At 43.3% G+C, this 24,683-nt stretch overlaps 1 protein-coding gene across 3 annotated transcripts in view; it reads left to right on the forward strand.

Moving 5' to 3' along the window:
* MAD1L1 (mitotic arrest deficient 1 like 1) overlaps positions 1-24,683 on the forward strand; it is a 347,982-nt gene that overhangs the window by 133,661 nt on the left and 189,638 nt on the right. For all 3 annotated transcript variants that reach the window (XM_005487395.3, XM_074552971.1, XM_074552972.1), the window contains one exon: positions 8,948-9,088. In XM_005487395.3, the coding sequence (XP_005487452.1) occupies positions 8,948-9,088 (141 nt within the window). The remainder of the gene's footprint in view (positions 1-8,947; positions 9,089-24,683) is intronic.

Genomic DNA, 24,683 nt, shown 5'->3' on the forward strand with positions numbered 1-24,683 from the left:
GAGGGGAGCTAAACTAAGAAAAAGCCATACAATTATTCCACAGCAGCAGGAGGCTAAGAAACATAACTAAACATGTTAAACTCACTGTGAAGCAAGAGGACCCCAGGGGTATTTTAGTCAGATAATATTTAATTTGTTGCAGTGTCAGTTGTATGATTGCTTGTCAGCTGGCATATGGATGTGCTATAAGCAAAACGGGGCTTTCAGAGACCATGCACAATTTTCCAGAAGATAGTAAAGCAGGAGATTTATCAGAGACGGATTAAAAGAGTTACAGTGGATTTATTTGCTCTGGTCCATTGCCAGGATATAAGGCAAGCTGAGCTCTCTGCAGAGAAGTGTTGGAGGAGAGGGACAGGAGCTAGAAAGGGAGGACTGTAAATCAGGAGGAAAACCCACAGAATACAAGAGCACGTGAGATGTACACAGGTATTTGTAGGAGTTTTAAAGCTGCCAGCTGAACGTTGGCCAGAAGAGCAATTGGATTGTAGAGTTGCTCCAAAATTTAAGAATGGCTGGTTGAGAAGCTAGGAGTGTCTCTGAATGCTGTGTTCTGGCACCTGAAAAGAGGCTTTGATAATCTCTCCCCTGCTCTCTGCCTGATTGTGCCCTCTTCCCACCACAGTTTCCCTGAGTTGTTGCTTTCTCCAGACTTCCAGCCTTGAGAGGAAAGTTGCTTTTCAGCCTGAATGATAACCTGACTCTCCTAGCAAGAAAATGGCTCTGAGTGTTAGAAAACAGATGAAAGCCATCCTTTGCAGAGAGATGCTGGCATGCACAAGGATTCCTGGTTTGATGTGTGCCTGTGGTTATGTACACCAGCTTTTCTGACCTCTCCTCACCTGCTCTGTTAGGTGTGGATGGAGCTACTTGGACTTCAAAAGAAGGAATATTTTATTTTTCTTGGAGAAGCCTTAGTTGTATGGCACAGCACATCTGCAAGGCTTCTTTAGAGGTTAAATCCATCTTTAGATTCCTGCAGTGGCTTTATATTGGCTTGAGGGGCAAAAACACCAGCAGAGTGTTGATATATAGACAGTCACATCTGAGAATTAAGGATACTTTAAAAAATGTTTCCTAATGGTCTTGTCAGGGCAAGGATAGTGAAATCTGCTGGATGTTTTTATTTTTATGAAGTTAACAGGGTTTTTTTTGTAAATGGTGTTTTAATTGAGGTCTTGAGTAGAAAGTCAATGGTGTGTGCATACATATGTGTCTGCAGTCAGTTCTGATTTGCAAAGTAATGTGAAAATAGGTCAGCCACAGAGAGAAGTGTTGGGAAATGGCTGCAGCTGAGAAGGAAGCTATTTGTAGGCTTGGGAGTAGAAAATTTTGGTTTAAAGATGATTTGTACAGAAGATAAGAGTGCTAAGAAAAAGGGGAACCATTTGCCTTCTGGTCACCATAGCTGCTGCTGAAGGCAAGGAGGGGTTGAGAAGTTTTTGGCAATTTAACTTTTGCTGGCTTTGTTTGGCTGAGAGCTCTTGGGGTTTTTGCTCCAGAAGAGTCCATTAGCTCCTGTGCTAATTAGCAGTGCTGCAAGAGGGAGCTGAGGGATAAGAGCAGAGTCTGACCCAATGTGTCTTTAGCCCCAGCTGTCCCTGCAGGGCTGGTGCTTCCTGGGCCTTGCTGTTGCTTGATTATTCCTTTTTCCCCTACACTTTCCATAAAACAACAGAATTTGAACATAGAAGAAGTTACTTTGGAAGTAAAGCAAGTAAAGTAAGGTTTAACAGCCCTCAGACTGAGGCAGAACCTGTTAATTGTCAGCATCCCTGTTCCCATTCCCTGGTTAATGGGTTTTTAGGGCACAGGGTGTATCCTGGTGAACCTGGAGAGGGCTGCACGTGTTTCCCATCAGGAGGGCACAAACAGGCAGCCCTGGAAGGGGCAGATTCCCACTGATGTGCAGCTTGATGGCTCTGCTGGCACTCAGGGCTCTGTGCTTTGTTTCCATGAGCTTCATCACCCTGGTACAAACTCATTCCTCTGAATTACAGAGATGTTGTTGAATTGTAATTCTCCTCTTTGATAAACACATCACTGCAGTTAAGATTTATCACATTTATTATTTGCCTTTATTCAGTAGACAATTTACCTGTCAAAGAAGGAAATTAGACTGTTTTCATATTATTCATATTAAGGCTCAGTTGATTGTTTCTTGTCCTTAATTCTTCTCTAGCTGTTTGCAATTTGATTGTTAATGTTTTTTTCAAGTATTTTATGAGATACCGAAATATTGAAGTGATTTATAATTGCCAGAATCTGTATCCTCTCATCCATCCTTCTCTTAAAAGTTGGATCTGTCTGTCCTGTTTCCAGTTGCTTTCCTAACATTTGTAAGTTCCTCACAAAAGGAGGTTGCTCATGGACCAGAGATTAATGTGAATAATTTTATCAAGTAACCTAAGAATATATTTTGTCAGTAGGTCCTGACACATTCTAATAAATTTAAGTTTTCTTCAGTTATTTCTAACCATATTTTGGTTTATATTCCTGTGCCTGTCACTAATTTTACTGATGTTAAACATCTGGTCAAGCTCCACTTGCCATCTCCCTTCTTCCATATATTAGTTTAAAGCCAGAAAGCCCAGACCTCTGTTGCACAGTTGCCTCTCTCTTTTATTTGTGTTTTTACAAGAAATAGTTAGCTAAATTATACCTGATTGCAAATAGCATCTGTTTGATGTTGAAGCTCCATATCTTTCTTCAGTCTTGAAATTTTCCCTTATTACAACTAATTTGGATTTAGGAGTCTGAAGATGAAGAGGAGGGGGAAGAAATCTTGCCACTGATTTCTGATAATGAAGCAGCCTGTTAACATTCCTCAAAAATTATCATTAATTAAACAAAAAGCTGATGTAATACTTGGGAATATTTCTGTACCATCAAAAAAGCACCGAGTGGGAAGGGAAGCATTCTACAAAATATCATTCTGATTCCACTGTAGAGAGTCTTTCTCCTCTGCCAGGCTCTAACCTGTGCACAAGTGAGAGAGCAAGAGAGCTGTGCCATTGGGTTGTGGATTAATAGTCAGGGTTCACTCGTGTGGAAATAAAGCAGATTTTACTGTGACTACAATGTGTCATTAAAAAGCCATTATTGGAACTGACCAGCACAATTCCTGCTCTCTCATTGCTAATGACAAAGCAATCTGTTCTTTAAAAAACAACAACCCTGTATTTTCCTGCAGAGAATGGTGCAGGGGACTCACCAGAACAGGAGCGGGGTGAAGAGAGGCAGTTGAAAGATTTATTGATCAATAAACCAGACAATTACAGCTTGTTTATAAAAGGAAAAAAATAAAAAAGCCACCTCGAACCTCAGGCCTGCGAGCAACCCTGAGACTCTAATAATGATAACTCTGGCATCCAGCTTGAAACCATAAAAGTCAATAGGAAGATATAGGATTTCAATAAAATTATGACACTAGATAAACTTTACCCCAGGAACACATTTTCCCTGGGTGTGTGACTGACTTGAGCTAGATTTGTAACTTTAATTTCTTTCTTATTGATTTTTCTTTTCTTCAAGTAATTAGGAAGTCTGTGGTGAATGGGGGGTGTGTGTTTGAAGAGGGGCTAAGGAGCAGCAGCATAGGAAGAGCCTGAACTCATATGTATGTATATAGGGTCAGACACCTTTTTATGGGTTTTTTGGCTATGTTTTACTCTTCAGTTGCTTCCCACACCCAGGCAGGAGTGGCTCTGATGCTCCTCAGTGTGCAGGAGCCTGTGGTTGCAGTGATGATGGTGCTTATGTGAACCCTTCTTAGTTCTTTCCCTAAAATTAACCCAAAAGTCCTGGAGGACCCCACCTCTATTCCTGCTGTTTCTAAACCTCTCTGGAGTGTGAAAGCTGCAGAAAGGGGCTTACTCTGAGCTTCAAGCTGCTTGTCAGCCAGGTCAAATTTTGGTTTTACACAGAGGGAGTAAAGGAGCTGGTGGGAGGACTGGGGAGAAGCTTCATCTTAGAGGTGCCATCCTGTTCTTTCCCATAGCACATTTTCAAGGGATTAGCTCTAGTTTCTGGTTAAAATCATAAAATGTGTTTTCTTCTTAGTTACTTATGCAATAGTGGGAGGAATATTTATTTGATGAATGGGCTGGTGCTGGCAGAAGGAAGGGAAACTGTTCAACCTTTGAAAAAATCACTATCCTTCCTCTTTTTCAAACTTACATCTCCTCAAACACAGCTGCAAGCTGCAGCGCCAGGGTTTGCTGTAGGGCATTAATTTCCTAGGTTTGTAATGAACATCAAAATTATTATTCTGCATTTAGGGCATGTTTGGAATGAGCTACATTTCTGTTCAAGAAGTGTTGATTTAAAGCTGGTCAAGGTAAAGATCACCTGGAATTGTGCCAGGGTAGGGCCATGGTGAGTTAGCAGAGATTTCCCCTGTGCTGGGGAAATTTTAGAAATTCCCAGAGGAACTGCTTTTTAGTAATTCTGATGAATCCTCTCCAGATAGGAAGCAGCCAAGCAGCTGTATTAGAATAAGGTTAGAAAGGGCATCTGAAAGTGCCTGGGGAGGATTTTGATGGGTTGTGAAGAATGAGGAAATACTGCAGTAATTACTAAATTAGGATTACATTTTAGAGAATCTTTTTAGACAGAGGACTTCTCAACAAGAACTTCTGTTTCCTGCCAAACTAACAAGATCTTTAGGAGGGAGGGAAAAGCTTTTAGTAAGTGCTCTTGATGGGGAGAAATTTAAAAAATGGAGCTGGGGACCACTTGGAAGCTGAGCATTGATTTTACTAACAGTATTAATATTTAGAAATAATTAAAGAGGCTAAGTAAACTCCAGGATCAAGTGTTTAATTGTGCCACCTTTTCGTTCAGCTTTTCAGAAATCTTTTTTTTCTGATACAGCTTGTGCTGTGTTTACCATGCGTGATTTTTTTTTTTTTCTTGACAAGTTTACTCTTTATTTTAGAGAGATGCTTTGAAGGGCAAGGGCTGTGGTTGATTTTAGGGGAAGGACAGCCTGTGGGGTTGGTCATGCTCCCATGTAGTTCTCCCATGCTCACATGAAAGCTGGAGTTTGTCCTCCTTGTACTCAGCAGCCCAGGAGGTGCTGGGGTCTTGATGGGGGTGACTCAAATGAGCTCATATTCAGCAGTTAATTAATTGGAAGCCAAGTGCGATGGGAGGTGCCAGGGGTCCTGTTTGCTTTTGAAAAAACACCAAGGATTTTGGGACTCTCAACAGAGAGAACATAGCAGTGGTGAGATATCACATGGATAAAAGATGCTCAGGAGGAAATTAGGGCAGCAGAGCAGCTCAGAGTGAGAGAAGGAGAGAGGATGCTGTAATTGCAAATCTAATTGCAACAACATGCAAAGCTCAAACCAATACCTTCACTAAATGCTGTCATTATGTTCTCTTCTGTGCTCTAGAAAGTGATTTGTCTGTAAGTGGAGAATGGAATTTATCTTCCAAGCAAAAGCAGTTTGCTTTATGGAGAATGCATTGGGTAATGTCTGTGGGTACTGGAGGGGGAAGAGGAGGATGGAGAGATCCTCTCCTGCTGCCTCTCTGCTTAGCGAGTTCATTGCAAGGCAGATGTGACTGCATTTGGGTTTTCTTCTTTTTCAGTAATGTGGAGGTATTTGCTTTCACATGTCTGTCAGATGAATTCCAAACTATGGCAAAACTATTTCCCTGGAAAAAGGTTTCTCTTCAGTCAAACCTGGGCTAGGAACTGGTAATAGCTGCTGCTACTATTTATGTTGAAATCTGTTTTTCTTTATAATTTTATTAACTCAGTTCCTGTAGCCCCAGGCTGTCCTTCAGTCTTGGGGTCCTTTTACCTGCTGACCAACCCAACTGTCTTGGCTGACCTTTCAGTCCATGATGTGTTCTGAGCACACTGTACCTCTGGCAGTGCCCCCAGTCTTGTTGTCACACCTTGAATTTGAATGTTCCTTCCCTTCCCACATGGACACTTGCTATCCACATTCTGTCTTTGACCTTTAGATTTGGAAGGAGGAGATAACCTTTGTATCCAGGCTGAGCTGGGTGGTTAGTGGTCACCTTCACTATGTGAAATTCAGCCTTTTGCATTTAGGGGTGTGGGGAAAAGGACCTTTTTTCCTGCCCCAACAATTCCTGATTTGCCCAAGTGAAGCTTTTCAGTGCAGCTGAGCTGGGTTTATGAAGGGCTGGATGTGAACTGCACAGCTTGTACAGCCCAGTGATCTTCTGATATTCCTTTGTCTGTGATGACAGAATTCCCAGCAAGGAGCTGGTTTGTCCAGGCTGCTCCTGCATCTGTGTAGCAGGGGAGGCAGCAAACTTTAGCAGTGAAAGGTGGGCAGCACTGCTCAGTTTTCCTCAGAGTTTTGGCTCTTTGGGTTTATTCCAAGGGCCTGTGCTGCTTTGACCCTGTTCTGTAGCCTCATAAGCATCAAGGTTCTTCCATGCAGTCAAGAGATGAAACTTCAACCAGCTGCTAATCCCTGTGTGCACACTGCAGTGCACACCTCCTTCTTCAAATTCTCCTTTTGGCCTCATTCTTCTCCTCCATCAGTGCCTGGGAAGGAGGCATGAGGTGCTTCTGAAGCTGGGAATGCATTTGGAATATTTCATCCAGCAGCCCACACAAAAAGTTTTACGTTTAGTTCAGAGCCCAAGCCTTGTAGTTGGGGAGCTGCTGTCAGGGAGGGGAGAAGGATCCTTCTGTTTGTCTTTCTCTGCAAATGCCTGGTTATAATTGCCAGTAGATAGAGAAGTGAGCCAAACACTGCCTGCCAGACATTAACCTCTGAAAAAATGTTTGTTACAAGCACTGAGTGTGTTGCAGCATCTAACAAGTGATAAGTCACATACCATTTTGAGGGATATTTGCTCTCAGCCACTTTGTTCGATGTCAAGTCTGTTTCATTTCTGTTGTGACAATTCTGTTCGTTCTTTGCTGAGGCTCTGGCAGGAAAAATGTCAAGTACAACACTAAATATTTTGCTGAGGAAACCCATTCAGCCATGTTGAATTAGAAGAGTGTCTCCAGGAAGAAGGCAGGCTCTGTTTTCAGTTGCCATCTGCTTGTTAGAGTGTCTGCATGTTGCTTTCCTGCGAAGGATGTGGGGTTTTATAGACACAAGAAAGTCTAATTTTTCACTTTTCACAGCAGCAACATTTATTTTATTAGAACTGTGTGTTCATCTGTGCCTTGATGCTGATATGAAGATGATGAGCCTGCATCCATCAGAGTTGAGTTGCTGTATAAAAGAACAAAGTGGGTAAAGATGCAGAAGGCTCTTGTAGCACACTCTGGATCTTTATCCTTAAAAGTTTTTGCTGTTGTTCCTGGCAGGGTATGTGGTCTGGGCCTTTATCCCATGTGGGAAATGGATTTGTGGAGAGTTCTCTGGGCCCACACTATGCATCTGTATGCAAATTTGGAGATAAGAAATGCTGACTTAGAAATGCCGTGGAATAGAACAGGTATTGTTGAGAGAGAAATGGAACTAGAAATAATTTTCAAGGGATGGCCTTGCAAATAAGACTGGATACTTTGGAGAAGTAGAACTATGAAAAATGCATTGTAGTAGGACCCACAGGGGATAGTTTTAGATGATTGGGCTTTAAGGCATCTACAGCATGCTGTGGCAAAAAGCTGATAGGCCAAGAAAAGCTTATATAGTGTATTGTAATTAGGAAATAGCTGATTTCTGATTGTGATGGTGTGAATTATAACATCTGTATTGTCTCATCCTTCTCATAAGACTGAAAATGGAATTGTCCCTCTGTTCTTCTAAGTTCTTCTAAGCCTTCTGATGTTTACATTCTTATAACAAACTTTCTCATGCGCTTTTCTCTAAATAATTATTGTTTTACATTCTTTTCTGGAGGAGGAGAAATTTCATGGACTGTTGGTTTGTACAGTGTCATTGGAGAGATGGCACTGTCATCCTCCAATCCATTGTCACTTTTGAAAATCTATAAATGTTGGAGTCAGAAATTAAACTGCCCCTTTTACCTTGGAGATTCCACTGTCCACCTTGTTTTATTTTGCGCTGTATAGCGATATGGAATGAAAGTTTTTAAACACCTCTCAGTTGCCCCATCTCTGGGTCAGAAAAGGGAATTGTCCAACAATCCCTGAGCATTTTGCTGTTGTTCCTGGTGGGGTGTGTGGTCTGGTCCTTCATCCCTGTGTGTTTTGCTGTTGTTCCTGGCAGGAACAACAAATGTGTATACCTAGCAAAAACTAACAGTAAGGTGAGGACTAAGTCTTTTGTCCTTGGGTGTGTATGGCAGCCATCTTGACATCTTCAGTGTCATGCTTTTTATAAACTACAAGAATGTAAAATTTGGTGGATGATTGGTTGATGATTTATGATCATGGTTTGTATTTTTGTTTGGTTTTCTGGGGGGGGGGGGTCTGTTCTGGGGTTAGTTCTATGTTTGTTTTGTGTGTGCTCTGGTCTTTCATCCAGAAGTGTTTTGCTATTGTTCCTGGCAGGATGTGTGCTCTGTGCCTCCATCCCTGAGTGTGTTTTGCTGTTGTACCTGGCAGGGTGCGTGCTCTGTGCCTCCATCCCTGAGTGTGTTTTGCTGTTGTACCTGGCAGGGTGCGTGCTCTGTGCCTCCATCCCTGAGTGTGTTTTGCTATTGTTCCTGGTGTGGGGTGTGTGCTCTGTGCCTTCATCCCTGAACGTTTTACTGTTGCTCCTGGGAGGATGTATGGTCTGGTCCTCCATCCCTGAGTGTGTTTTGCTGTTGTTCCTGGTGGGGTGTGTGCTCTGTGCCTCCATCCCTGAGCATTTTGCTGCTGTTCCTGGCAGGGTGTGTGCTCTGTGCCTCCATCCCTGAGCATTTTGCTGCTGTTCCTGGCAGGGTGTGTGCTCTGTGCCTCCATCCCTGAGCATTTTGCTGCTGTTCCTGGCAGGGTGTGTGCTCTGTGCCTCCATCCCTGAGCATTTTGCTGCTGTTCCTGCAGGAGCGCGATGGGATGCGGGCGATCCTGGAGTCCTACGACAGCGAGCTGACCCCGGCGGAGCACTCACCGCAGCTGAGCCGCCGCATGCGCGAGGCCGAGGACACGGTGCAGAAGCTGCACGCTCACAACACCGAGCTGGAGGTAATAAAGCAGCATCCTGCTCTAAGCCCAGGGGTGCAGGAGTTGAGACCTCTAAGACTGAGTTGCCTGGTGATGGGATCTGCTCTCGCCGGAGCCAGATTTGCGGCGTTCGCGCTCCGAAATTCCGGGATCAATAAGAGGCACGAGTTATTGCTCTGCAGCTGAGGCTGGCAGGAGCCAAGAATAATCATTTTGGGGTGTGCTGAGTGTGCTGTGCTGCTCTGCGTGGCTGGAGGGGCAACCACTCCCTGTGGTGAAAGGGTTGTGAAGGGGTAGCAGGTGTGGGGTCTTCTCTGTGGTGTAGTGGAAGAGATTCACTCTTGATTCACATCACACGCGTAATCAAGGCTCTGCTGTACACAATGTGAGCAACTTGTGTTTGCAACAGCTTTACTTCAAGGTTGAAGAAGTAAAGTACGTGTCTGCTGCAAATTTTTCACTTCTTGGCATTGAGCCTGAAAAACCCTATAATACTGGCCACTATTAAGTGCTTTTTACTAGGATTTCTCTGAGAAAGAAAAAATTCTGTCCAAAGATAGAAGTATTTCTGAAAGGAATTCTTACATTCTCCTTAGTTCTCTTTTTGAAGTTTTGGATTCTGAAATGTGACTGTGGTTGAGCTGAAGTTAACCTGTGCTGACCAAATTGTTCCTTTGTTCTGTTGTGCTTAGTGGAATGGGCTTTGTGGTCATGAGTTGAAATATTTGGAATATATCTGTGATCTTAGAGCTTGGCAGTTTTATTACATCAGGCTTTACAGTAGTCATAAGTATGTGAGTTTTTCTTCGTGTCTAATTCCATCATCATGTAGATTTAGGTGTTATAACTCAAGTGGAGTAGAATGGTAGAAATTGCTGCTTGAGTTCATGTACAAGTCACAGAGTGACACAGAGAACTGTCTCACTCTGTACAAAACTCTGTTTCTGGAATCTTTAAAAATGCTCTTTCCTTGTGTTGGGAGATGGGGACTTATTTCAGACAGTAGTGGCTCCAGTGATCTTTAAATCCTTAGAACAGCACAACGTGGTGTAGATCAGTGTCCTGGTGTGGATCCATTTCATTGAAAATGAATTCTGCAAAGTTGTGGGCAAGCTGATAGAGAAGTTAGCTGTAACACCAGATAAAAAGGAAATTTGCCTGAATTCATCTGCCTCAGAATGTTTCTCTGTTTTGTCTTTTGAACACTGTATTGCTTCCCAGCAGACAGAGCAGGATTCAATGATGCTGACATAAAGGGATACGTGGCTATTTTATCCTGCTTCCTTAGTTGTTCCCAACAGTGGCAGGGAGATTTTCTGAATTGTTTTCTTGAATGTTTCAGGTGTGCTGTGTTGTCTTCAGGCAAGAGCAAATTATCTTTTCTTCTTCAGATGAAAGCTTAGAATAGTGTGGGAACTATTTGGTTCTACCCCTTTAATTATTTATAGGGAACAAATTCTAAGTTTATTTTTTTCGATATGGATTAAGGGGTACATGGAAAATTTCAAAAAGGAGATGTGTTCTCTGGAGGTTTGTTGTGTCTGATGTCAACCTCTAAGACTTTGCTAGAAGCAGGATTTAAAGACCTGATATTTTCCTCCCAAAGTACAATTTTGCACTTCAGCTTGATTGTGTTTGCCTTTCTGACTGCAGTGTTGGCTGCTGAATCCCATCTGTTTCGAAATTTTGGGGAAAAGTGTTTTGTTCCAGTAAAAACTTGAAAACTGGAAAGAGAAATCGAGGTACAGGCAGGACCCCTGGTGCTTCATCATCAGGAGCAGCAGCTGTAATCAGCTGCCAGTAGATCAAAGCTGCTGAGATGGTCGATGGCAGCTATTAATAACTCCTGACTTGATGCTCTGCACCCTCCCAGCTCTGCTGAGCCTCCCCATGAGGTTTGGAAATGTTGACACCTGCATGACTCAGCTCACAAACAGAGCAGACTGCTGGGATGAGGCACCTTGGAGCCTGTGGTGTTTGGGATGTGGGAGAAGCAGCCTCTGTAGGGGATGAGGAGGGAAGGAAAAGGGAGCTTGAGCATGTTTAAATCAGTGTGGCAGGAGGGTTGGAGCATCCTGGGAGCCTCTGGTGTGGATGGGCTGGGGAGGAGCACGGGAGAGCCAGGAGTGCTCACTGGGAGCATCCAGCAAAGCGAGCAGGGCACAGCTGCTCCAGACAGACTGCAGAGAGGGGCAGTGATGGGTTTGAGCTGAAAAGGCCTGGCTGACACTTTTTGGAAGGCTGATATGGCTAAAGTGTAGAAAACAATCAAGACCACTAGTTAGCAGGGATGTACTGCTGTGGGTGCCCACAGTGATGCCCACAGAGGGATCTCTGGCACCCAGCAGACAGATGGACCCTGTGTGCTCCATCTCTGCTGGGGAGGCTCCAGGCATTGCTGTGGTCCAGGGGCTTCTGGAGTTCACAAAGCCCTAGAACACTCTGAAGGCTCCATTCCACCCTCCTCCATTCCATTTTGTGGGTTCTGCCCTTCAGCTTTGTTCATAAATTTTAACATTTGCACTATGAACCGTGACTTTCTATCACAATGTTTCCCTTTTGACTTTTTAAAAATATTTGCTACAGAGTACTTAATTTAGCAAAATCTTTCTGTGCTCCCTAGAAGAGAACCCCTTAATAGTTTATTTTTTCTTGTTTATCCTGCCTGCCTAAATCTGTTACCAGAAACACCACTTCTGAAAAAACAGAGGAGGAAAAAGGGATGTTCTTAACAGGGTTTTTTCCCTTAATCTGGAAAGGGAGATTTCCCCATCCATTTCAGCAGCAATCAGGAAGCTGTGGTGAAGATGGAGCGATAGAGATAATACAGTTAGAGAGAGAAGGAAGCTGTGAGGGGCTGGGAAGATTTTGGGCTGAGGCAAGAGCTTTTAACTCATTAAGGAGATGAGGTCTCTGGTAGGTCCTTTGCTGGGAAGCTGCTAGAAAGAGCAGAGGGAATGTGAGAAGAACTGCCCCCAGCCCAATCCCCTCCTCCACAGGGCTCATGAGGCTGGGGGGTTCAAGGAATTATTTTACAAAGTGTTGAATGTAAAGCACAGAGAGATGCAAAGAAAAATGTCATCTGAAATGGTGGCTGGAAAAGCAAGCAGGCTGTGTCAGCCCATTTCACGTGGTTAATGAAGTGTCACTCACCATCTCTTTAAAAGTGTGTTTTGGAACTGGAGAAGGAATGAGTTTGTCCCTGGCCAGCCTGTTACAAATACAGGCTGTTAACCAGAAATGTAACTGTATTTCTATGGCAGAGTGAATTTCTGTTTTGATACTGGTCATATTAATAGCTTTCTTGACAATCATGGTTTACTTTTACCACCTTAGCTCTCATTGCTTTTAATTTCAAGCTAAATATGACAAAACAAAAAGCTTCTGTGTATGCAGCAGCCACTGTGAAAAAGCTTTGATGTGGAGTTTAGTGTTTGAAAAGTTAAATCCAGCTGCACAAAAGGGAGATAATCATAAATATAACTGCATTAATAGTGATTTTATTACAACACTCCTGGCTCCATACGAAACTTTAATGAAGAGAGATTTGCAGGGAAGACTCATGCTGACACCTTCAATGGTCTCCAGCATCTTTTACACTGAGAGATTTCCCCTGTCTGTGAGCACCATATGCACTCTAATCAGTTAATTGTGAGTCTGACAGTTTCAGCACATGAAATGCCATATGTTCTCTGGTTTTATTCCATCACAGGCATTACTGGTCACCTCAAAACTCATTGAGGCCAAATATTGTCACATTAGCTGCCCCTGATAACTGCAGTGAATCTGCTGCTGGTGAAACCTGGACCTTGCTGATTTGGTGGTGTTAAATCATCAATCTGCTCCTTTCCAAGGGGGTTTACTCAGCAGCCACCCCAGTGCTTAAAGTGCTTAAATTTTACAGTGAATGCATTAAAATGTTAATTTGAGCATCTAACAGTTCTTCCTTGTCTTTCACCCAGCTTCCCCCATCAGCACTTCTCCAGTTTTTTTTTGCCTTTTTTTTTTTCTTCCCTTTGATCCACACTTTGTGTTTATCTTGCTCCTTTGCCACATTTTCTCTCCCCCTCAAAGGTAGATTGCTCCTTTACACAGCAGAAGGGGCTTCTGTGGTGATGGGAACTTTACAGAGACATTTCCTCCCACCTGTGCAAGGTACAGAGGAGTTTGTTTTAATTTTCAGCTCTCTCCTGCCTACTTTCTCTACCTTTCTGCTGCCATCCAACCTTTTTTTGCTCAGTGACAACTTTTAGGAGGCAGTGAGATGATTACTGTGCTCACTGTGGATGTCCATAAGGAGCAAACTGGAATCACCAGAGCTTTCCTGCCACTCCAGAATGGCATATGTGCACTTGCCCAGACTTCTGCTGTCACTGTAGCATCTCATCTGTGGCTCGTGGGAGAAAGCAGGCTCTCTCTGGAGATGGTGCTGAGATGCTCCACGCATCAGCTGCCACTGATTGCTGAACAGTCACAGGGCTGAACATCATCTTCTGACAAAGCAAACACCTTGTTGAAATAGCACTTTGAACCCAAAGCTTTGGCATCTCTTGGCAGACTCAAGCCTTCCCAGGAACCACTGAGGTTCTCAGCATTTGTTTTTCTTTGCCAAAGGAGCGCAAAGAGCACTGTGTGCTCTGGCAGTTCTGCAGAATGGATTATCTTGGTTCTCTGTTCTTTCATCTTCCCTCAGACCTGAGTGACCTTATTGAGTCATTGAGTCATTTGTTTCCTCCCCTCCCTTTTACACCTGCCAGTGGCTGTGTTTTGGGAGAACACCTGGCAAATAATCATCATATAAATGAGGAAGTCAAGTCACCAAGAAGTTTAATGATTTGTTAAAGGTGACAGTCCCTGCCCTGTGGAAGGACAGTGACTCTTAAAACTAATTGATGCTGCAGCAGATCCTGTCTCTGTGTATCTGAGACTTTTTGTTTGGTCAAATTAGATTTTAAAACTCAGTTGCTCCTAATTTTTTTGAGGAGATTCCTCATTTTGGATCTGTCCTGAAAGTCAGTAATTGATCAAGAGAAGCAGTCCGTGGCACTTCCTTACACTGGAGATATTCTGCAAAACCAGCATTGTTTTCACTACAGGGAGATTGCTGCAGCTATTTTTGGTGTATGGATGCTCTGAGAGTTTAAGAATGGCTTTAAGTCAGCAGTTTCCAGGGACCACAGCTAACTGGAAGCAACCTCCATCATTCTCAGGAATGAGAATGTCCTGTCACCAACTTGCATGGGGTGAATCATTAACTGAGACAACTTCTCCAGCCTGTGAAAAGCAGCCTTGTGGACAAGCCCCCAGAAAAATACCCCCAGGTGAAACACACCAGCAGCCTCAAGGACACTTCTACCTCTTGGCTGCACATTGAAGTGCAGGGGACAGAAAAACATTTTCCAGCATTTTCCAGCTCTGCAGCTCTTGTGTTCTTCAAGTGCAGTAAGGACAGGGATAGACAATTGTCATTGCTGTCACCTCTTGCTGAAAGTCACACTCCTGGTGCAGAAGCAGTCAGTGGCACTCTGCCCCTTGTTCTCTTGCTGGGTCACATCTTGACTCTGTCATGTGAAGATGTGCAGCAATGATAAATATAACCAGTCAGCTGTGTTAGCAGTGCAGGGAGCTCAGGGTGGGCTCTGGCTGTCTGAGTGCTTCAAGCCTGCAGGGAGCACACCCAGCCTAGCTGAGACTGTGCTGATATCATTGTCCTGCTGTCCAGGTTTGATCTCAGAGGGTGTGGGAATGCTCCTGTACTCAGGCTCTAAGTGCTCACTTCAGCCCTGGCACATTGGTAGGTGCCAGGAACAGAAAGATCTTCCCTTCTTCCCAACAATGCTCCAATTAAAATGTTCTTGATATGAACAAATCCTCCCGTAGCCTCTTCTGGTGGTGTTGTGAATAACCAAGCACAAAAGAGGCTTGACCCAAGGATTTTGGATTAGCATCAGATGTCCCTCCCTGGCTGTAGGAAACATGAGAAACAGACGAACAGTGTCTGAATTCCTAGAGAAGACTTAAAATGGGGCTCTTTCTTACTGATGTATTGGAAAGGGCTGATAACTGAGGTGCAGTTATGAGTCACATTTGCCACAATAGAACAGGGGAGAGCGTTCATGAGATGCTGGGAGCTTTCAAATGCTTTGCACTGGAGAGCCTGCCTGCCTGTGCTGAGAGATACAGGCTCCGCAATTAGGTGTCTTTAGGTGGAGGAGGAAGCAGGAATACATTTGAAGAGGGAGCAGTGGCCCCATCCACAGCAAAGGCATGGCACAAAAGAGCTGCTTCTGTGCAGTGTGGTGCAAATCCACTCCTGCTGCAAGGAGAGCCTGAGGAGCAGGGGCTGAGCTGAGGCACAGGCAGAGCAGTGATGGCATGTTCCTCTGAGGCAGAAGACAGAAAAAGGCAAATTAAGTATCTCTGGGGAATGGATTAGGAATGTATGGCTTCCAGCTTTTCAGAGGGAAGGCTTTGAAAGAGTAGAAGCAAGTTCTTATGCTGGTTTCCCTCACTGGTTGCTGCAGGCGGTGTGGAGGGATGAATGGGAGGCAGTAGAGATGTTGCTGGGCAAGTTCTTCTAGAACTTGCACCATTTTCCAATGTTGCTTTCCAGAATTGTAGAATTGTTTGGTTTTCTGCAATGGTAGAGAAACCTTCAACATTAGGACTACTGCTTTCTGTGTTTAATTTGGAGATTAAACCTCTATGAATCTCTTCCAAGCTGGAAAGTGTGGTGATTTGAGATAGCACTGGTCTGATCCACATGCCCTGTGCAGCTACAGCCCGTGTCAACTGCTGTGCCACCTATCTGCTTTGCCTTGGGCAGGAATGGTTAAAATTTCCTATCAACTTCCAAGGAATATGGTTCCTTTCTGGAATAAGCTGATGGGATCTCCTGGCTGTCAGTGCCACATCTCCAGAGCACTTCCAGCCCACAGTTTCCTGTAGTGGCTGGTGTGTGTTTGTGTGGCTCAACCACCTGATAAATATTTTGGTGCCTGACTCTTTAGGAATTGAAGAATTTGGGAAAATGGGAGAATTGGCCAGGACTGACCAGTTTCTCTCCAAACTAGAAGTTGGGCTTGTCCAGGTTATGTTTCCCAGAGGGATCCCAGGCCAGTGCTTCTCATCTCTTAACTCTGGGTGAATCAATCAGCTGAAGCCAATAATCTCTCCTGTTTGTTAGAACTGCTACTTAGGCACCTTCTCACATCAATGAAAGCTTTAACAGCCCAAGGAAACCCAGCAATTTTGGGGAGAAAGGAACAAATATCTCCTGAAAAAAAGTCAAAGCTAAGATTACACATCAGGATAACGTTTTACACACAATTTTTACCTGTTCTCTAGCTCTGAGTTGTATTAATGAGATTAAATAGTGCTTTTCTGGGAGTCTTGAGATGTTCTGAACTTGTTGAGATTTGTTGATTTTTGTAATTATTGGATTTGAATTCTGTGATTTGTAGTGCTTCATTTCAGAATAATTGCATAATCACAGTGTAATTTAAGATTTAAAGTATGTAGTTGTAAATGTTTTCGTGTCATCTTTTAATTCGTGATGATGGTGACCTGTAAGAGCGAATGATATTTTTAATTATTATTTTCTCTTTAAAAACAGAAAAAAAAATCTGTTCAAAAAAATCCTGTGAAGATTCCAAGGGTTTCCTGTAGGGCCTTCCACATAGGCTCAGCACAGTTGTGCCCACTGCATTTCTGTGGGGTCCAGCTACAGTTTTATTGAAATCCTGTTACCAAATAATTTTAACATATAAACAGAAAAAATGCTTTGAGAAAACAACATCAACACAAGCTTGTTCCCATGCTCTTGTGGATCCCAACACTTCTCCTTTTTGCAGTTTGCAAGGATTATAAGATCCAGTTTTATGCATTTAATACTTTGGTTATTGTGGCAATTAACCAAGACAGCAACTACTGTTGTTCTTTCTTTTTGAAGCCCATTGATTCTTTATTTTGGCCTTAATTACAAGGAGTAGAAGAGGTGTTTCTTCAGGGAACTAATTAGTCTAAAAGGCCTGGTTCAGCTAGAGCCTGAGCAGTTTGTCGAAAGGGGCCTAAATGCAAGTGCCAATTGCAGTTGTTTTGTTTCAGAACATCCATAATTGGTCACTGTCAGTACTTCTCCAGGTTAGGAGTTGTGTTTGCTCCCATCTGTTCACCCAGCCTTTCACCATGGCCTGGCTTGTCCAGAGAATGCAGCACCTCCATTTCCTCAGCCTGGTTTGTGTTAAGGTCATGAATTTGAGCATGGCACCATTGCCAGTCCAAACTTGAACAGAATTCAAAGCAAGGTGCATGGGTTTCTCTCTTTATTTTTCTCTTTTTCCTTTTCACTCCAGTGTGACCAGCCTACTAATATTTGGATAAGGCTGGGAGCAGAGTAAGTGAAAAACCCAGCTGATAGCAGTTCTCACCATGCTGTGAATGAAAACTAAGCTGTTGATATAGATCTCCTCTGTCCAGGGGTGGTCCAGGTAAATTGTAAGGAACAATTCTGCTTTCTCAGAGGCTTTGCAATTTATCTATTTGCTCTAATCAGTGTTAATGTCAAATGTGCTTTGATGGTGCTAAAAGCTTTTCAGCAAAACAAACTCAAAGTCAAGAGTTGTGGAGAAAGCCATGATCTCCCTGTAATGCAAGTTGTAACATTTGTCTTTTGAATTTTATTTATGCTGCTTAATAAAAGAGGCAGTGCTGCAGAGCACACGTGCCATGAATCCAGCTGTGGTGACAGCATCATGGCTATGAAATGCATGGCACATCGATTTGACATATTGATGTGATTTATGGTTTCAATTTGTTTAAACGGCTCTAATGGCTGCAGTTTTGACAGATGTACACTCAGATTTCTAGTTCTGTTCAAGCCCACATTAAAAACACAACTGATTCCTAGCTTAAGACATTGATTTTTATCTGTTCTGTGTTCCTGTGCCTGTGTTCCACACGTCAGACTCCCAAATGGAGTTTTTGTGGCATCGACTTCACTTCTTGTCAGAAAATTGTTGAGACATTTCATTTTCGTTGGGAAGCTGATTCTTGGAAGGGTTGCTAAACCTAAATATTTTTCATTTTTAAAGGAAATCAACAAGGAGCTGGAAATATTATATGTTATGGTATTAATGATGTATAAAAACCCAATGAGATATTCAGAAACCATGAACAGGAACAGAGTAATTACTTTGTAGAGGTTATTTTAAGTAGAATATCATGTGTAGTGGGAGAGAGTTTGAGGTTTCTTTGTATAAAGGTTACCACTGTACATTATTTATATACAAAGAAAGAATGAGTGTCTGTATCTGTATTAATTATTGAAGTATTTCTTGAGAGCCCACAAACTGACTTTTTCATAAAATCTAGGCTGTGAAGTGCAGTGGGATCTGAGACCCTAAACCTAAATCTTTGTGGCAGATATTATTGCTCAGCCCATTGATACCAGCCCTACCTTTGGCAACTCTATTCTGAGTACTCTCAATTTCATTAACAGATGGAGGCAGAGTTCTTCACTAAATAAATAAAAGGGTTTATTCCCTTTTAGAAGAGGTCATTTAATGAGTGAAAATGCAGCCTTAGAATAGGTCAGCCCCCTGGTATCTCAGATAAAATGTGTGCTCCTTTGACCTCCATGGGTCTAGCTCCACCTTAGCAAAATCAGGTGTTGGTTTCTGAAGCATTCTGTGACCTTTTGCATGAGGGAAGGTGACAGGGACAGCAGGAGTGACATCTGCAGTGCCAGCCCCTGTTCCTCTGGGGGGAACACACCAGCAGTGACTGATGTTCATTAGTTATTTGCCTTGCACACATGTGGGTGTGAAGGGGCAGGAGCTCCCCACTTGCTGAAATGAGATGCTCCTTCTTCAAAGAGCCTGGGCTGGGGGTACCTGGCCCCCAAAGCTGCTCCTGCTTGCAGGGGATGGATGCTGCCTGTGCTCTGAGGGGATTGCTCTGTTCTGTGTGCCTAAAGATCATCTGAGTGTACTTAATTGTCTCTCAGCTGCAGCATGGCAGCCTGCAGAGCTGCTGAAAAGAGAGGAGTTGTTGGCATTATGGATGGCATTTATTTAAAGCTGCTCATTGTGCTTGGCAGAGGCTGCCTGGGGTGGGGGGGCTGTGATGAGTGCAAAACTACCTATGCAGATGGATTTAATTCCTGGGAATGTGTACAGCTGTATAGAATACGTGGTGAGTCTCAAATTCCTTTGACATTCCTGGTACCAAACACATCCAGGCTTGTTTGAAAGTGTCAGTTAATTATTTTCATGTATTATTACTCCCAAAAGGCACAATGTAAATTCACATGTACACATATATAAGTGTTCCTAGGAAAGCATGTCTAAAGAGCTCTAAATGAGTGATTTTATGCTCTCAAAACAATAATGTCCCAGGCTAATTCCACAGACTTTTTATTGCTTTGCTGTTTAGGTCCATTTTTGAAGACAATGAGGCCATCACAGCTGTAGAGAGAAATGACATTTATCTTCCCAATGCAGTGTGACCTTCTCATTCATAAGTGGAGGCATTTCATTTCAGGATAATGAGCACCTTTTTATTTAGGCCAGGCAGGACCCACAGTCCTTGTGCAATTCCTACAGCCCATCGACACCGTACACATTACTGCAATTATTGCAGATATTATTTTCTGCTACATTCCACTTGCTCTTTGGATTATGCTTTTTTTCTGGCCAGCAAAGGGGACAGAGAAAAGGAAAGGTCACACTCAAGTCCTCATGAATATCTGGAGGCTGCTGCATGGCACAAATACAACCACTCCTGCAGCAAATGTACAGTTATATTGCCTTCCTGTGTGGCCTCTTGCACCAAGAGTGAGTCACTATTTTGGCTTGTATCAGCCTGGGACAAAGGAGCTGGAATTGCCCTGGATCAGGCACTTTTAGGGCACAGGTAAATCTGTGGAGCTGTTTATCTGCTAGGTTAAGAAGAAAGAAAATTGAAGCATGCAAAGAAGCTAAAAAACCCAAGTGTTGGCAATTCTTATTTGTAGGTGTTTATGTGAGAGAGCTCTCTGTCATGCTCCATGGTGCTTTTCCAACAGGAGCCTCTGGAGCTCCCAGCCCTGAGCATCCCACTGTGCCATGGAGGAGTGGTTCTGCACAGCCTGCACCTGGCAGGAGCTAATAACTGAGATTATCTTGGCATATGTCCTGACTTCTTCCCTTCCCCTGCCAAGTGGAGATCTCTCATGTTTCCATAGCACAGTTTTGCTCAACAGGCATTCAGGAGTGAGGAAACTCAAAGGTTTCTAATGGGACCATCAGGCACTTTCACCTTTTGCCTCGCCAGGCTGCATTTGCTGGAGCAAGAAGCAGTTGTGAGTTGCTGGATTGCTTTCCTGAAATGAGTTGCTGTTCGCTCAGAGAAGATAAACACCCACATCCCAGAAATATCATCCTGTCTGGCATCTTTGGCAGCCTCAGCAGAAGGGCCAAGGGAAACAAATGGACCACATGCAAGATAAAATTGCAGTGCTTTCTCTGGAGTTAATTCTTTCGGCCCAAAACTGAGCAGCACTGATGGGGCAGCATATGGAAATATTCTCTTCTGTTCCTGCTGCTCAGTTCTGGGATAAACACAGGGTTTCATTAACCCTCCACTTTGCCCTCTCCTGCAGGATCTTAGAGTGAGAATTAAACTGATGGTTGGCAAACACAGAATATGTACCAGGCTTGTTCTTTACTTGTTCTTTACTTGCTCTGATCCTGTCTCTGCAGGGGTTTTTCTTGTACCTCTTGCATATCCATTCCAAAATGTTATTTTTGTTTTTTAAGCAGAGCAAGATATTAACTGCTGAAGTTTAAAAATTTGGATTTCAGGCTATTTTGATAGCTTTCTCCTCCTTCCTACAGGAGGAAACAATGAATTTGGAGAAAGCTGTAAAAGTCTGTGCAGAGCTGCAATGGGATCAGCCTCCATCTCCATGGAGAAGGCTCTGGGGAGGTCCTGGCTGCTCACTGGCAAGATCTGCCATGGAAATATTGCAAGGAAATATTTGCAGGAGTAAAGAAGGCCTTTAAAACTAGTCAGAGCCTTGGGAGGGGAAACCAGAAGAGTTTCTGCTCCTTGGATTCTGTGAGAGCTTCCATCAGTCTTAAAAGAAGGAGCATAGGATTAAGAGGAGTAATTAAAAAGATGCCAGAGAGCTGGAGATGGGATGTTGTGTGCAGTCAGACTAGCTGTGGGAGAGAGGAGGAGAGTGAGCAGACAGTTGGAACAAGAGCTGTGAAATAAGCTCCAGCTATTTTGAGAAGTGATTATTCAATATTTTAAAAGTAGTTTTTTAGAGATTTCCCTGCAAATGCTTTTCAGAAACTGGATCCTCTCTGGGTGTGACTCAGATTCCTCCAGCTCTGGTGTTCATTGACACGAGTATTTTCACTTTTGTTATGATGTGGATGGCTGCTTAACTTTAATAATTTTGAGGCCACTCCTGTTTTGGATGGCTCTTGGCACAAGAGGGCTGCAGAAACACTTCCAGTGCTTTTCTTTATGCTGCACTTCATATCCTCAATCTGATATGTGGGAAAGACTAGAAATTAGTCCAAGGTGACCCACAGAAGCTTGACTTTGCAGCTACTGATAACATAAAAGCCTTCTTCAAGTTGTGGGTGTGAGGGGACCTCCAGGGCATCCCTAGCTCCAGGTCTGTGTGCCTGTCCCCATCCCTGATCCTTCACTCCTCTGGAAAACCAGAGGCAGAAATGTATTTGCACATTTCATACCTTTGAATGTCTTCATGTCTCCTTATCCCTCCTTCCCACACACCCCATCTTTTTCTGAGTCTTTATATTTTTACAACATTTCTTCTACCTTGTCAGCCACCTCCTTCCCAACAGGCCATTAAGCAATAACAAGAGAAAACAAAAAAAACCCCTTGCTGTTTCCTTCAAATGCTTGCCTTGCATTTGCTGCCTATTTATAGCTGATTCATTTAAACCACAGTGGCAGTCAATCAGAAATGTGGTGAATCCTTCTTTCAAGAGCATGCCAAGAAAGGATCTTTTTAGTTTTCTTGCTTTATTTATGATTTTTGCTGGAGCCTCTACAGTGTGCCTAAATTCCATTGGGATTTATTTATTTTGAATAAATTCTCAGATAAAAGTGGAAGGGTTTTGTTCCTCTTCTTAGAAGTTACAGGAGCATGACCATGGTGTGCAAGGATGTTTGATTTTATTTGAGGGTATTTCACACCTTTTTTTTTTTCTTCCTGTTGGAATCTTGGAGGATTTTTTCCTTTTTCAGTATAGGGAATGTCTTTGGATAGAGAAGCTATTAACCTCTGGGGTTTTGTTCCTTCCAGTCTTTTTCCCTTAAATTTCAGGCAAATTCTGCCTTTAATCTGTAGTACAAACCTGATGGGGTAAAATATTGTACCTGGAAATTATGACTGTCCATGTGGCCTTGCAAAGTTCATGTCATCTTTGAGCTTTGGTTTCTGCTTTTATTGAGCAGCTTGGTGCTAATCTGCTTCATCCCTTTATGGGTTTATACTGGTGTATCCCAAACAACGAGGCAGGATCTGTGGGTGAGACACTTGTACCCCACAGGGGAGAGGCTCCACATTAATAAACTCAGCCTGGGACATTCTGAGGTGTGGAGCACTGCCAGGGTTTCTGAAGTGTCTGCAGGAAAGCTGGGGGCCACTGATTTATGCAGTACCTGGAAATGGAAGGGCTGCACTTCTCCCTCAAGGGGAGGAGATCTTTGGTGTGAGGAGGTCTGTGTTGGGAAAAGATACTTGGCAATTTTCTTTTAATATTGCAAATAATTTGTAGCGATGTAGGTTGTTTTTGCTTTCCCAAAACAGGTTTTAAAAGAAAATACTGTTTGAAACTGGTCTCTGCATCTGCCAGAGCCTCTGCAAAAGGTGTTAGCAGCAGTAGCTGTGCTAGTTTGGGGTTTTCCCCCTTGTTTGTTCTCCCCTCACTGCCCTTTGATTTTATGCCATGATACCCTGGCAGGACAAGCAGGATGAGGCAGAGTACTGTGGAGGGCTGACTCAGAAAACAGATATAAAATTCCAAAAGAAATTCCTGCTTGGCCTCAAACATGAATTTTCTGTGTCAAAGAATCTCTGCTAACCTTGCCTTGGTGCAAATGGTACAGGAAAATGAAGGTACAGGCTAAAGAAGGACAATTATTCTGTTTGTTTTTCCATCTCACTGCCCATGATAGGATTTGATTCTATGCTCTGAACCCTCCTAGGTCAGTTGTGTTTAGAGCAGCCAGCACAGATCAGCTGTGCTAAGCACACTGACATTTGGAAATCCCTGTCTGGAAGGGGAATTGAGCAATGAGCTTCTGCTAATTATAATAGCTATGTTTAAAATGGGATGTTTGCTTTATTCAGCAAAATCCAACTATGCACCCAGACTAGAGGCTGGAAATGCTCTGGCAGCAGAGGAGACAGGTCCTCAACACACTCATTGCCAGGGTGGAAGCAAGGGCAAGGCAAGCAGAGCTTTGTCAGAGCAAACATTGTGCAATCTTGTCCTGGGGGTGGATGTTGTTACCTAGCAACTTCCAAGAGCGTTTGAAATTTGTTGGAGCCCCTCCGAGGCTCAGGCACTCTCCCCACTGTTGTGCTGCATGCCAAAACCACTGTGGCTGTAATTTCCCAAGCCAAGGATTGTGCTGGCTGAAACCCCTCCTTGACCTTTATTTGAGCTGGGACAACCTATGCAGTAGGGCTGAGAACTCGAACAGAAACCAAACTTGATTCGAGCTAACAACAAAAGTTTGATCTAAACACAGATCTTCACTTCCCAGTGTTGTTTCCTGGCTGGCTCACAACACAAGGAAGTGTGCCCACATGCCTGAGGGCTCCTGTTGGGAGTGTGTTTGTGGGGATATCAGATATCATAGCAGATATCACAGGGACACAGCTCACAGCACCATTAAAGATGTCTTTTCTGGGCTATCACCATCATCACCAGCCTTGGGCAGCTCAAAGGAAGGCACTGGCCCACTCAGGGGTGTAAGGTGAGTAAGAGTTGCTCAGTAGCCTTGTTTTGGCAGTTAAAAGATTGTCAAAAGTGACTGATATTAATGGACTTGTATAAGAACACTATAGCTAATGGTTAATTTATGATAGTCTTTGTTTCATCCTGCAATGACCACAGATCATCTTCTTGGCCTCTCATCCATACCCCACACCCTCTTCCTCACTTTCACTTGGGGCAGAGACTTTCCATCCATACTGCTTTTGTCTGGATTTTTATTCAGATTCTAGCTGTATGGTGAGCCTTTTTTAATCTCTCCCAAGTCCTGGTATTCTCTCCAAAGACATTGGCCATCCACTTCTCTCTTCAGAAGCACTGACACCCTAAAGCCATGGGCTGTAGAGCCCTCTCCTTTCTTGGCAAACAAGAATATTTTCCAGGTATTCAACTGTCAGCTCAGTGGAAAGAAAATGTTGCTTTATGGTTGGTAGACTTGACAATAACTCTTTATCCCTTTAAATTAAAAGTGACACACTCACATAAATCATTAGAACAGTGCTGTGTGCAAACACAGTGCTTGGTCCAGAGGAGTTAGGAGATGACAGTGAATTGGGGTGAATACCCTTATTCTTGACTTTGAGAAGTGC

Source organism: Zonotrichia albicollis, chromosome 16 (assembly GCF_047830755.1).
Source record: "Zonotrichia albicollis isolate bZonAlb1 chromosome 16, bZonAlb1.hap1, whole genome shotgun sequence".
Taxonomy (NCBI): domain Eukaryota; kingdom Metazoa; phylum Chordata; class Aves; order Passeriformes; family Passerellidae; genus Zonotrichia; species Zonotrichia albicollis.